At 43.3% G+C, this 14,710-nt stretch overlaps 1 protein-coding gene across 2 annotated transcripts; it reads left to right on the top strand.

Moving 5' to 3' along the window:
- pi4k2b (phosphatidylinositol 4-kinase type 2 beta) lies at positions 1-14,344 on the top strand. Of its 2 annotated transcripts, none has more exons than XM_085761362.1 (11): positions 1-536; positions 5,598-5,749; positions 6,473-6,553; positions 6,681-6,800; positions 7,696-7,827; positions 8,545-8,698; positions 9,022-9,092; positions 9,770-9,872; positions 10,741-10,874; positions 11,034-11,093; positions 12,933-14,344. In XM_085761362.1, exons 1-11 carry the CDS (start codon positions 182-184, stop codon positions 13,104-13,106), a joined length of 1,536 nt encoding a protein of 511 aa, XP_085617488.1. In that variant the 5' UTR covers positions 1-181; the 3' UTR covers positions 13,107-14,344. The 2 variants fall into 2 exon arrangements, with proteins under 2 accessions (XP_085617488.1, XP_085617578.1); XM_085761452.1 differs by having other exon boundaries at positions 9,779-9,872; positions 12,933-13,266.
- The last annotated feature ends 366 nt before the right edge of the window (positions 14,345-14,710 follow it).

Below are 14,710 nucleotides of genomic sequence, written 5' to 3'. Positions count from 1 at the left end.
AGGAAGCAGGACACAGACAAGCTGGAAGGATTATGTGGACATGTCGGTGAGCGAAAGCAGCTGCTTTCGATTAATTTATTTGGGTTTTATGTACTCGGGTTTCTTCTCAATGGAAGGCTGACAACCTGAATACAACTCGGTGTAAATTAGTGTATTTGTATGTGTTAAAAACGGAGCGACAATGATGTCAGAATGCGACCCGACAGAGACAGAGACCACCGAGCCCGGACCGATTGCCGGGGCAACAGCGGAGTGTGTGCTGGGGTCTAACTTTCACTCCGCCGAGCCTCCCAAGGTGTTATTTGACAGGAAACAGATGGGCTTGGGGCTGGCGGCGAACCCCGGAGCCGCCGTCCGTATCTCGGACTCGTGTGAGAGCGTCCTGACCGAGCTGGAGACGGACGGCTCCGGCGAAGAGGCGTTGTTGTTACCGTGTCTGGCGGGAGGCTCGTCGTCTCCGCGGGGAGCGCGAGAGAAGCGGAGCAGGCGGAACAGACACAGCTCGTCGTCGGATAAAGACACCTTGGCCTCCCCAGGTAACTGTTTCGGATCAAGGCCGTCAAAATCTTATTATATTAAGCAGCGGCTGATTAAGACAGGTAGACCAGGGAGCTCATGGCTGAGCGAGGAAGCGTCCGGAGGTACATTATGTTTTTGTTGCATATGGTTCACTGCAGAGCAACACTGATTACTGGTAGGTGAGCTCACCGTGAATGCAACGTGGTCAAAATGTTGTGCACTTGTTGTGCAAGTCCTCTGCGGAATACTAACCCTGTACCTGTCGGTCCCTGCCCTGAATTGGGGATCCGTAACTTTGGATAGGAGATAAATAAGTAACTTATTGCCTTTGTTGAGATGGAAATCCCCAGGTCTTTGTAAAAAGGACAAATAACTGAATGTGTTTTTGTTTTTTTGTTGTTGTTGGTTTGTTTTGCACATTAATGGCACAGTGAATACATCTGTCTTGTGTTTGCGTTGAGATGGAGTCTGTACCATGACTGTGGTCTTCAGTCAGGTGATGTAACAGCTGCACGTTATCACCCGTGAATGACATGAGCTGGCACTTTCACCTGATGACATCAACACTACAGGTCCAGCCACGAGTACAGCTAATACTGTAACCATTTTTAAATGACGTCACACACCAGAGGCCCAATAATTGTCGTAGTTATTATGGTGCAGTGTTGAAGTTTCCTGCATAAGTGTCAGTTCCTGTGCAGCAGGTGTCAACGCTTCTCTCTCTGTAAAGCCACAGTGTTTTTGCCACTGAACCAAGGTTTATGTAATCTTTTTTTTTTTTTGCATTGCTTATTTTTTGTCACTTGCACAACACCATCTTTGTTTTGGACTATAAAAGGAAAGGTTATTGTAGGAAACAAAGAAGAAGTGATCTCGTCACCATGGAAGCGGCACATATTTCACTTAACTGCTAATTGGATTTAGCACCTCTCCCTCTTATAACACCCACCTTTTTTTTTCTCCCTGCAGCATCTTTTTTGAGCATTTGTTTCCATCCGTTTTCACCTTTTTTATTATTACTATTGTTCTGTGTTTCTCTGCAGAGATCTGTTTTTCAATGATGTTCCAGCAGGGCCACACACATATCTAGGCCACAGGTAGACACGCTGAGCCTGAAAACGCAGGTGTTAGTGTCCCATTTCCTGTGGCCTTTTAGAATAATAGTGTTCAGGTCAGGATCTAGAGTTACAACACAGTTTGCATTACAAATGAGGAGTCACACATAGTCCTGAGAGCCATTGTGCCAAGATGTCCTCCAATCTCCCTTTTTAGATTGTGGCAGTTAAATTTTACCAAGCATATCTCCCTGAACACGACTGGAACGTTACTTGAGGATTTATTGGTCAGTTGTAAAATTTACATGCATCCAACCTATGAAGCTGCATTTAACCCATTCTAGCAGCCATTTTCCAACAGTCTATAGTTGCCAGAAGCAGCAGTCAGTGTGTGCTAAACAACATATGTTTAATCTTGATTGATTTGCTTGAATGCACTAAGGACATGAGATAGTAATGACAAAAATTTTAAGTTGTTTTTTTAATTGTAGCTGCACATTTTGGCAGCAACCCACGTTTTGTGTTGTGACATGTCGCACGCCGTGCACTGCAGGTCAGCAGGTCTCTGGAGAAGAGAGTGAGCTGCAACCCCCCCACCCCCTCCATGAGTGAGCTCTTCTGAGCCCATTAACTGACCAAGAGCTGAGAGACAGACATTAAATATGGATAAGGCCGCTGCTCAAACAGGCACACAAATACTCTGTGGCCCAGTAGCGAGCATGATGTTGATGAAGGGGGAATTTGGGGAGAGAGGAAAGCATGCATGTGTATTTACTTTCGCTCTGGCTGTCTGCAGGTTGAGAATAATGAAAAGAGAGGATCAGAGAGAGAGAGAGAGAGACATCTCTGTCTCCTGCAGTCACACTACGCGCCGGCATTATCATAGACTTTCATCAACAGCGCAATCCAGTGCAAGCGCACATCCTTCATCAAACACGACAGCTGAATAAACACACTGAATTTATTGTTAGAAATTAAATGATGAAGATAAAATATTTGTCACATCAGCCCCACACACAAACACACAGAATAAATCTGGCTGTAAATCAGAGACTGCCTGCAGGACTTTATCACACTCCATCTCCATATTATTTCCATATTAAAGTCAAGATGGAGCAGGTTTTTGAAGCTCAGTCAGCTTCAGTGGAGACCACAAAAAAGTTACATCATGGCCTCACATCTTATGGCAGAGTGGTGCATAATCAGAGCAGTCTGACTGGCTCAAAGATAGCGTACACATTTTACATGTCCTCCAAATGCTGAGCAGGAAGTTTGGAGTCTCTATAGATGTAAGTGTAAGTGCAACACCTCTTTCAGTTACCACAGCCTTCACCTAGTGTGCTATCAACTAGCATGTAAATTCTCAATTCAATTCAAAGCCTAAAGATATCAACTAACAGTTTACCATGGAGCATAGGATGATATTTGCCACTGATGGTGGCCTTGGTGTAAGCCCAAATGGTAGACTTTTAAATATTGTATTGTGTGACTCGGCCTTAGAGTACAAAGCAGAAGTACAGCCTGGTTTAAAATATTATTATACTTGTTTGTTAAGTGGACCTTATGTACAAAATCTGTGGCTTTTAGAGAGGTTTCACTGCTAATGTTTTGAGTTATTTGGTTTTTTGAAAGATGAACCCATCAGGGGATAAAGACCATGACTACAAAATGAATATCTTGGACCCCCAAAGTGAAAGATTCAATATTAATAATAATGAATTTAATTTGTAATGCACTTCATATTGAACCCACAATCTCAAAGTGCTACCGAAAAAGAAATACGAATTTAAAAGAGCATCTTTAAAAAAAGGGAAAAAAAAGCTTTTTTTAAAAGGTAGATTTTTAAAAGCGTCCACGGTCTGTGGTGCCCTCAGGTAGTCTCTGTAACTATATTGTGAATAGATTTTCCTGTGGGGATTCAGGTCCACTGTTTTCACATCTCCATCCTTCCATTATCTCCTTCCTCCTTTTTAATTAGCCTCCCTCTGCTCTCTTCAAGTGAATTAGCTTCAAAGAGATCTTTGTTTTTGCCTTTATCTCTCTGTGACAAATGGCCAGTTAACTGTCCTCCTGTCCCTTTGTCCACCCCCTTCCCTCCCCAGTGTCAAGTCTCTTCATCTCTCCCCCGCATCCCACTGTGACTTTGGTGTGACTGATAGACAGCATATGGAGTCCTGTCATATGACCGAGCCTTCTTCACAGGAGTAATTAACACCCCATACTTATCAGAGAGCGGTCACATCTACAGAACTATATTAGATCTGCAAAGCAAAAGAAAATGTTTTTTTCCGACTGTAGGCAGAGTCACTCAGCGAGCGTTGTTGCCTCACAGCAGGAAGAACTTTGGCTCAGATGATCTGACTAGCTGAGGCCTCTCAGTGTGGAGTGTTCATATTTTCTCTCTGTGTCTTCATGCCACAGTCCAGAGACATGCAGGTTTGGTGAATTTGATATTAATGTTTGTGTGTTGCTGTGTGTACCATCCCTGTGATAGACCAGCCACCTGTTTTATCCCTCCTCTCCTCCCAGTATGAGCTGGGAACAGTTCCAGCCTTCCATCACCATGAACAGGATGAGTGGTACAGAGAGTGGATAGAAATGGTGTGTTAGATATGACACACTAATGGATAGGAATGGATAGAAAGATCTAGATGGGCCTAAATATACATTATTTAAAGGAGATATATTATGCCCCTGTTTCACAAATTAAAATAGTTCCCAGGTGTCTTAAAGACATGTCTGTGACATGCTTTGGTCAAAATCCCCCAAGGATCAAACATCACAGCTCTTTTCATCCGTTCAAAACAGCTCTGTTCAGAACAGCTGCTTTCGGTGTCTGTCCCTTTAAATGCAAATGAACCACTGCTTGCCCCGCCACACCCCTTCTACCAGTCCCACGTAGGGGTAGTATTGTGCAAATTCAAAAACTAGTTGCATCGCTATCCGACAACTGAGGGAACAGCTCATAAAACCACGTGGATTTCAACCTAGGGAGCCTGAATATTACAGATTAATTTGTCAATTCTCACATTTTGGGGGCCGGAAGGCAAGACAAACACCCAAATACATGTTTAAGAGCCTTCAAAAAGTGATATTTCCATAGTATGTCCCCTTTAAGTATTTCCATTGTGGGCGGCATGGTTGACCAGTGGTTAGCACCAAGGGGATGGATCGGACTATGCGCAGGCGTAACTCACAGGCAGCCATATTGGGTCAGGCAACTTGCTCTGACTCTGGCTGCAGTAGATGGGTGATCCAGTCATCTTCACTAAAAAAAACTATTCATAACTTTAATTTTGTCTGTATGTAGATATTATGGTACAGTGTGTTATTTGTGATTTTAAGTACGGAGTATCATAGCTGCATTTCTTTCGTTCATAACAACCCAAACCGTTTGAAAATCGATCAAAAACTGAGTAAGTTGTGCTTATAACAGCAGAACATGCACCATAGGCTTAATGCTCTGAGGGAGAGAGTTGCCTGAGCCAAGATGACAGCCGTGATAGCAACGCTGTGTCATTGGGCATCAGCGTCAGGTGAGTCATCTAGTCTTCTTATATATATCTATGGTTAGCACCGTGGCCTCCTGGTTTTGCCTCTCCGTGTGGAGTTTGCATGTTCTCCCAGGGCTAAATGCCAACTCTAAAAAGTGTCCAATAGATGTGAACGCGAGTGTGTGAGGTTGTTGATTGACCCTGTGACAGACTGGAGTCGTGTCCTCCAGGCTGAACCCACCCACACCTCATGGCGGGTAGAGAGGGCTCCAACACCACAAGACCTGGCACTGATGAGCAGGATATTCAATGCCTGTTTTCGTTGTCAGTCAATTCTGCACATGAGTTTACCATCAAATATTTCACCTCCCAAGTTCATTTTTATAAAACAAGATACTCTTTGATGGCTTTTTGCCACTCATTTTGTAGTCTGCTGTCAACTCAGACTCAAAACTAACATTAACCATGTTGTTTCCATGCTATTTTATCTAATTTCATATTTAATATTATTTGCTTTTTCCCATCCTAGGTGCCAACAGTGGGGACTTCAACCATTTCCCTGATGATCCTGAGTTTGCAGATATCATCCAAAGGGCGGAGCAGGCCATCGAGAACGGAGCGTTTCCAGAGAGGATTTCACAGGGCTCCAGCGGAAGCTACTTTGTCAAAGACCCAAAAGGGGTGAGCTGGGGAAAGAGGAGCAGCAATGATAGATGACGAGGAGGGGGAAGGAAAGAACACGGACTAAGAATAGTTGTTGGAATATATGAAAAGTCTTATTTTAGTAAGGTTGCTGCAGAACCACTTTTAGTTGCAGCCACATGCTGAAATGACGACTTTCCAACAGGTGGACCTCCATAAAGGTAAAGAACTATCTTAAAGATGATCAAGGGCAATGGAAGAGGCCTCAACTTAAATTTTAACATAAAAAACCCAAAGGGCCTTTAACACTTCCTGAATGCAGCAGCATGCGTTTTCTTCCTGGTGATGATAAGTGTGTGTCGAGCTTTATGACTCTTAGTTCACTGTAAACTCCCTCTCAGGTTGTTCTGCAGCGCTGTCATGCAGAGGCAAATAGAAATAGCTGAAAGGAGTGAAGAGGAAGTGAGTTGAGTCATACACAGGAGCGCGGGCAGCAGAGAGGAGCTGAATAATGCAACCAGTGATGCTCACATCAATAACAGATAGCCAGCATACACGATTAGCATCACATTAACAAGTTTAATGCCCACCACAGGGAAGGGATATTGATCGCTAACTTGTTAGCAGCATCTCTGGCATTGGACATCTGTTAATAACTTCTGGCCTGTGTTTAAAAAAACATGTTCATACAGAAATGTAGAAGTGTTGATCTAATCTCACTATGCTGCTCAGTCATGTTGTCACTCTCTTTTCCTGCTACAGAAGATCATTGGTGTTTTCAAACCAAAGTCAGAAGAACCGTACGGTCACCTGAACCCCAAATGGACCAAATATTTTCACAAGGTAAACTTGTGTTGCACATTTTATTTGTCTGTTAACAGACTGAATCACAGAATCAGTGTGGACCTGGTTTTAAAATGAGCTTTCTGACCGTTTTGTGCTTGTTCTTGTCCTCTTCTTCTCTCACCAGCTGTGCTGTCCATGTTGTTTCGGCCGAGGCTGCCTGTTGCCTAACCAGGGTTACCTCTCAGAGGCTGCTGCTTCACTGGTTGATACTAAGCTCGGCCTGGGAGTGGTGCCAAAAACCAAGGTGGGGCTCACGGCGCATGCCTGCCATTACATTTGAATGTTTTTTAAAGGGATAGTTCAACATTTTGGCAAATCGACCCATTGCCATAATCCCTATAGTCTTAGGAGTCGAAAACAACTCTGTCTCATCACGTTCTGTCATTATCTCATAGCATGGTGAATGTGCAGGTCACAACTTGTCCACCATAGCGTTTTAGAGTTGTTGGGATTTCTTGGTTTCCCTCATCAAACTCATCAAATACACAATGCAACAACTCCAAAACGCTCTGGTGGACAAGTTGTGAGCTGCACATTCACCACGCTATGAGATAATAACAGAACGTTACCAGACAGAGTTGTTTTAGAGGCAAATGCAGAGACTGCTTGATGAAAAAACTGCCCCTGATGGAAACACACATCAGCGGTTTTGCATGAATTTACCTTGAAAACAACTCGTAACGTTCAATTATTATCTTATAGCGTGGTGAATGTGCAGGTCACAACTTGTCCACCAGAGCGTTGTGGAGTTGTTGGATTGTGTATTTGATGAGTTTGATGAGGGAAACCAAGAAATCCCATTAGCCTCCGTAGCATAGCTCTGAGCAGCTCGCAGCTCTGCTCTGCCGTTCTAAAAATAGCTTGCGCCGACAATTAAAGGTAACAAACCTACTACTAAGACTATAGGGATTATGGCAATGGGCCAGTTTGCCCAAATGTTGAACTATCCCTTTAGCAAATGAGTGTGCATTGACAATCTCCCTGAAATTCAACTGACAAATGAGTTCATGCAAATGGAGTAAATGAACACCTGAAGGAACCCGGCCACAGACGTGACTGGATTCATTTATTACAAGCTGTCAAAATGGCCACCCAGCTGTTGTACAACTACAAACCAATGTTAACTTGTTCTTCATCAGGTGGTGTACCTGGCCAGTGAGACGTTCCATTACAGCGCCATCGACAGAGCCAAGTCCAGAGGGAAGAAGTACGCTTTGGAGAAAGTCCCCAAGGTGGGACGGCGCTTCCACAGAGTGGGACTACCACCCAAGGTAACAGACCGGTTCCTCCATCACAGCCTGATGTCAGCAGCCTTTAGTGAATAAATAAGAGTGTCGGATGCAGAAACTAACCACTGCATTTTGAGAAGAAGAACACAAATGAATATGAAATGAACATCTTGACTCAACCAGCTTAGTTCATATCAGGTGTTGTTTTATTTTACATATTCCTGGTCTGCTGTCTCAACGTGGTAACGCACTGTTGTTAGTGTGTCAGTGTTGCTCTCAGCATTTGTGGCCATGCTGAATATTTGCGTTTGCTGGAAAGACAGCTTAATTCAAATAAATAGGTCAGAGGAAGCATACGTGCTATCTCCACTTTCAAATCTTTCAGACAGTGGCAGGATATCATAATATCTTGTATCAGGCACTGTTCTCACCTCCGGTGCCAACTTTAGCGTAGAATCTAAAACCTGTGCGGGTGCATTGTGAAGCCGGCTGGTTTTCATGCGAGGCGGCCCTCTGGGTGAAACCTTTGTTGACGTTTAGACGCTGTTAAAAAGGCAGCTATGAGGAAGTCAGCTTCGCATTTCAAATGTCACGCACCGCTGACATTTTGTTCCACTTTCATCAAGTTGTCCCGCGTGATGACGTCGTGCCACGCCACACATCGCACATAAACAAACAGCCTATTGTTGTGAGATCACTGAACCCTGTAACACAGAAGCGGTTTCTGAAAATGTGACATGTGCGTGTGTGTGTCCCCAGGTGGGCTCCTTCCAGCTGTTCGTGGAGGGTTACCGCGAGGCAGACTACTGGCTGCGGCGCTTCGAGGCCGAGCCGCTGCCAGAGAACATCAGGAAGCAGCTGCAGTCGCAGTTTGAGCGGCTGGTGGTGTTGGACTACGTTATCAGAAACACAGGTGAGGGAGTGTCTTTGTTGACAGTGGAGCTGCAGTGTTTGCTCAACTTAAACACACCGCAGCACCGCCGAGCAGGCCACCAGTTACGCTTTGTTCCCACACTGTGTTTACACTTTAACTGGCGTTGACTTAATGTATTGACAACGTCACCGGCTGTCTTTAGTACGCATCAGCCATTTGTTGATATTGTCAGACTGCAAGCAGGTTTGTTAGTATCTGTTAAACTGTATTTGCACTCGTCATTACAACTGTTTACGGTCCTCAGCGTCATATCGGTGCGTAAAACCTAACCCTGCACTTTTTCTCTTTGTCTTCCCACTCAGATCGAGGTAATGACAACTGGTTGATCAAGTATGAGAAGCCAGGAGAAGGAGGAGAGGGAGAGGGACAAAAGGTGAGGTTAAATCCACACATGCTTCAACTGCTGACGTGTTAATACTTTACCATCACAAGACACAGCTCAGAGCATTTCAATTCAATTTAATTTAATTTATTATCACTTCCATGAAAAACATTGTTTATACATGGGAGCGAGTTCTCCCTATGTCATATTGTTTGCTGGACCTATAAAAAGGAGACACATTTAAGACAAGACAATAATTCTAAAAAAAAATTAAAAAAAAGACAGCAGCAATTTTGATGAGGAGAGAAAATTAAATGAATAAAAATAGATAAAATACGTTAAAAATAAAGTGCGCCTGCAGGCCTGCAGGGTCAATGACTCAGTGGACACTCGCACACAAAAGCATAAGCAAACACACATTCCTGTATACTTTATACTCTGTTACACACACACACTCACACACACTCACACACAGGGGCCATTCATGAGCAGACAGAAGGCTGAATATTACAGGCCTGGAACCAACCAGCACCTCGCTGACCTCGCTGCATAGAACAACCAGAGCACTATCCGACCGCTGTCGCCAGTCATTATATGCAACGCGCTGATAAATGAGCAAAAGTTGTCATCTATCTGTCCCAATTAATCAGCCCTTTGCACCGTGATCAATAATTTGTAATCGGTCATTAATCATTCAGTGGTGATGTGTCCTCTGATCTTCTCCTCAGGACCCAGAGTGGCCAGAGAACTGTCCAGACTCCTGCATCAAGATCGCAGCCATTGACAACGGCCTGGCCTTCCCCTTCAAACACCCGGACGAATGGAGAGCCTGTACGTCGGTCTCTTTTCTCCCTCGCACCTCTTTTTCTATCATTCCCCGTCAACAGCCAGACCTTATTAATAATGGCGTGAACAGCATGTATTGATTTTCACTCTGGGTTGTTTCATTTTTCTGTCATTTAGTCAATAAAAATCCTCAAAAGACTGACAAGACCTGAAGTTACCAGACAACAATATCATCATAATAATATTATTGCCTCTGTAACTGTTCAGATCTATGAAGATAATTATCTCATGGCTCTGTCATGTCCATGTGTTGAACATGAAGCTAGAGGCAGCAGATTAGTTTGACTTTTCAACATCCTCTTAAAAAAACACAACAATGTTGAATTGTCTACAGATGTTGTTCCTTTTAGTTAGAACCAGACTCACTCTGCCCACTTGTCTCAGTTTTTATCATTCTAATAAAATGGTACATTGGCTCCAGCTGCATATTTACCATAAACACACCAGGGTGGTATCAGTCTTTTGATCTGAACTCACATTTTCTTCGCATATATTTATTTCCAAAATGGAATTAAACTGTAAAAAGAATTATAAGGCTATGAAAACCAAACAGATTTTATAACGATGATACACTTGTACAAATATATTCATGGGTAGTATATTCAGATTTTGCCAATAAACCTTGACAAATATTACACACTGGACCTTTAACGCACCTCACACCACAGGATGTTCTCATAGGGTAATCTTGAGAGCCATAAAACAGTCGGCCCATTTTTGTCCTTGGTGGGAAGACAGAAAATCGGGGCAAAATCGGCTAGATTATCTTTGTGTGTGGCAGGCTTTAGGCAGACGATGTCTTTGATATCAGTGTATTGACAAACTGTATTTTATTGTTGCCTCCACCCATCAGACCCATTCCACTGGGCGTGGCTCCCCCAGGCAAAAGTGGCCTTCTCCCAGGAGACCAGAGAGCTGGTGCTGTCCCGTCTCTCTGACATGAACTTCGTCCAGGACCTCTGTGAGGACCTCTACGAGATGTTCAAGGTACAGGGCCACTCTTTCTCTTCTTGCCCTCTTTTCTGTCTGTGTTAAATAGAGACACTGACACTGATAATCCTGGAGAGAAGCACCTGTCCAGCAGCAGAGCACACTGTGCAGACACAGGACACCTGCAAACATCAGTTAACTGTCTTTTCTTTTCAGACGGATAAAGGCTTTGACAAAACCATGTTTGAGCGACAGATGTCCGTTATGAGGGGACAGGTGAGCCTTCCTTTTTTTTTTTTTTTAAGCTGAACATTTTTGACTGTGCCATTCCTGTCAGTTTGTCTCTGTCCTCCTTCCTGTCCTCTTTTTTGTTCTTTCCTTTAATATCCTACCTTGCTCTCCTTTCTTTCTGCTGCCCCACTTTCAGTCTTTTCCAAAGTTTTCTCCGTAACCTCATCACCACCCATCTGAACTTCACCTCCTCTCTCTGCCTCACCTCTCCTCACCTCTTGCTGTCATGTACATGTACAGTATATGTATGTTATGTGTCTCTGTGGCTGTTAAAGGCTTTGTAAGATTACACTGAAATGAAATGGTCGTCCAGTCTGGATGGCACTTCCTTGTGTTTGCATTAAGGCTGAAACTAGTAGTCAGTTAGATATTATGTATTATTTAACCCGACCTACCAGATGGTTGGTTACACAGAACCATCTGGGACCGTTTCTTAGGTAACTGTGTGGAAAAGGGCAGGCGCTTTCAAGAAGTACTTGGCGGGTGTTTGGTTGGACCATCTGTGTGTTGCTGTTTATCACAGGGCCAACTTCAACCAGTTCGATGCTCTGTCCTTCCCATCATGCTTTTGTTACCAGGAGAACCAGTTGTTTAAACAAATTCTTGTCAAAGACAGTCAAGAGAAGAGCAAAAACATTTTCCCATCTTCTTCAAGGAGGAAATCCTCTTCAGTTCAGTTCTGACAGTACAGAGCCGCGTTGTTGTTGTTGTTTTCGCCGGTGGTTTCACTGAAACCACTATGTTTTTAAAAAAAAAAAACTAAATATTTAGAGAATTCATTTTTAAACAGAAAGCTCATTGTTTTGTTCCATGTGATAGTTAAATCAATATCTTTAGGTTTTTTCCCTGATTTGTGACTTTAAAAAAAAGTTGCAAAATAACCATAAACAGATTATCTGACAATATTACTGTAGATTTCACCATATGGCCTGTGCACATTCTCATTTGTCCAGGTCATAGTATTTCAAAGGAGGTTAAATCGAAAGCAACTGGACAAATAACAAATACGGTAACTAAGTCCAGTTGCTTTCGATTTAACCTCCTTTGAAAAAAAAAAATGTCACCATATGTTTTTTATGCCTTTTCTTATTCTCATGAGCACAATATCCCTGTAACTCCCTGAGGGAATGTCTTCACATTGGGTAAAAACACTGTCATGAATTTAAATGGATAGTTCAACATTTTGGTAAATTGGCCCATTGCTATAATCCTTATAGTTTTAGCAGTAGGTTCATTACCTTTAATTGTTGGTGCAAGCTGTTTTTAGAACAGCAGAGCAGAGCCGCAAGCTGCTCAGAGCTACGCTACGGAGGCTCATGGGATTTCTTGGTTTCCCTCATCAAACTCATCAAATACACAATCCAACAACTCCAAAACACTCTGGTGGACAAGTTGTGACCTGCACATTCACCACGCTATGAGATAACGGAACGTTGGAGTTGTTGGATTGTGAATTGATGAGTTTGATGAGGGAAACCAAGAAATTCCATTTGTCTCTGTAGCATAGCTCTGAGCAGCTTGCGGCTCTGCTCTGCCGTTCTAAAAATAGCTTGCACCGACAATTAAAGGTAAAATTATAGGGATTATGGCAATGGGCCAATTTGCCAAAATGTTGAACTATCCCTTTAAGGATGACCTTATTAGATGTTAGTCAAAGGTCACAGTGACCTAAGTTTTCAACCATGACTCAACACTAGTGCAGCAACTACGATAACATTCCACATAACTCTGGATAAACAGGGATGTTTCCTGTAAACCACTGTCCTCCTTCACTTTACACCGCACCGTTTTTATATTGTAAACTTGAGGCCTGTTTGTCCGCAGATCTTGAACCTGACTCAGGCGCTGAAGGACGGGAAGAGTCCCATCCAGCTGGTGCAGATGCCCCGGGTGGTGGTGGAGCGCAGCCGCTCAGGTGGACAGGGGCGCGTGGTCACACTGGGCAACGCCTTCACACAGACCTTCCACTGCAAGCGGCCCTTCTTCTCCTCATGGTAATGAGGAAGGGATGAGGAGGGAGGTTGGGAGAGAGGCAGGCAGGCAGGCAATCTGCTACAGATGATTTTTTTGTCCTGAGGTCAGTGATGAAGCGAGGAAGGATGGAGTGAGAGAGAGGATGAGACTGTCACACAGGAAACTGCTCCTATTGGTTCGCTGCACAGAAGAGAATGAAGAGAGAGACACGATGGCACGAAGAACATTTAGCGATGAACTCGGGCCTCGAGAGCACAGAGAGAGCTGGAGAGATTGACATGCCAGTGTCTCCTAGAGACCTTGTGGATCTTTGTGGTTACCATGGAGACTAGATTGGATAATCGGCTTTTCCACAGAGGTAGGCTTTGTTTATTGTTAGGAGGCAGAGAGGAAGGCGCTTTTTTTTTTTCACCCAAAGTACCTACTGAAGTCTCTTGCAAGGTCTGGTAGTGGAGCTAACGGCCAAAGAACAAGCACTTAGAAACCACACACTCAGTCACCGTGGTCTTGTCGTGTTTGGGAATCTGGTTCCACAGGTGTCTCCAGAAAAATGAAGTTTTTCTTTAGGACGATGTCGCCCCTGGTCCGGGATATTAAGTCCAAAAAACATTTGCTTTTTGCCTTGTAGGATTACTTATCCACGTATAGATGTGCACTTGCACTGCGGGGAAGTGTTTGACTAGTTTCTACACATCTGGGTGGAGCCACTCTTACACAGTGTTGTTTTCAAAATCCACATCTGCTGAACAAAACACGAAAACCCAGTGTCTTCAACTCCGACTACTGCCAAAATCTTTAGTTTCTTTGTGGAAGGATCATTGAAAAGCCTCAATAAGAGAACATTGTTGAAACTTGAAATCAGTTTGGAGGAGGACTTGGAATAAACACATTGCTTGAATGTAATCCGTTTACGGTTTCTACACAAGAATTCTTGCTCCTAAACATTTCAGTACGAGTGAATGCCGTCAAAAAAAAAAAGACTTTTCTCGTAACAATGAATGTATTTGTTGTTTGACATGTATTTAATTGCTGGTGAGCAGGTTTCTCTTGAACCTCATGGCATGGGGGATCTGGACTCGTCCTTCCCCTTTAATTATACATTATGTGAAGAGGAAAAACAGAACAGCCGACAATATTTCACACTTGCTTGATGCTGTTGTGTTTTCTTATGTATGCATCTTGAAATTTTTATTCCAATTCAATGATTGTATGAGAAAAGTTGTATATTTAACAGATGAATAATAAAATTTTGGAAATTTGAATCTTTGTCCGTCAGTGTTACACCTGACAGAAAAATCTGAATCCGCTGATTTTTTTAGGGTGATGAAGAACATGATGCGTATTACAGCTGTGTACATTTCCAGTTTACCAACAGTACCGAGGTCTGACACAGCTAAGATGAGGATGTGCTTCATTACACCTGTGACAGGGTTACTGGACTTAATGATTAACTGATGACAGTATGAATATGTAATGCCTCAAGCAAAGAGACTTATGAACTGGTCTGTGCCCTGTCTTTTACAGGAATTTGAAAATATGTTTGTTAGTTGCATCATGTACTTGACATTGGCAGAATAGAGCCGTCTGAGAAAAGAGAAAACTGATGATGTGATTATCAGGCAGAGAGA

This window comes from Trachurus japonicus, chromosome 1 (assembly GCF_045865225.1).
Source record: "Trachurus japonicus isolate A0001 chromosome 1, Traja_1.0".
NCBI lineage: Eukaryota > Metazoa > Chordata > Actinopteri > Carangiformes > Carangidae > Trachurus > Trachurus japonicus.
This window is presented reverse-complemented; position numbering and strand designations above follow the sequence as displayed.

Excerpts from the sequence above, each read along its gene's own strand:
- pi4k2b (XM_085761362.1), top strand. The coding sequence starts at position 182 with ATGATGTCAGAATGCGACCCGACAGAGACAGAGACCACCGAGCCCGGA. Across the intron at positions 6,554-6,680 it reads GGACCAAATATTTTCACAAG|CTGTGCTGTCCATGTTGTTT; the intron begins GTAAACTTGTGT and ends TTCTCTCACCAG. Across the intron at positions 9,093-9,769 it reads GAGAGGGAGAGGGACAAAAG|GACCCAGAGTGGCCAGAGAA; the intron begins GTGAGGTTAAAT and ends TCTTCTCCTCAG.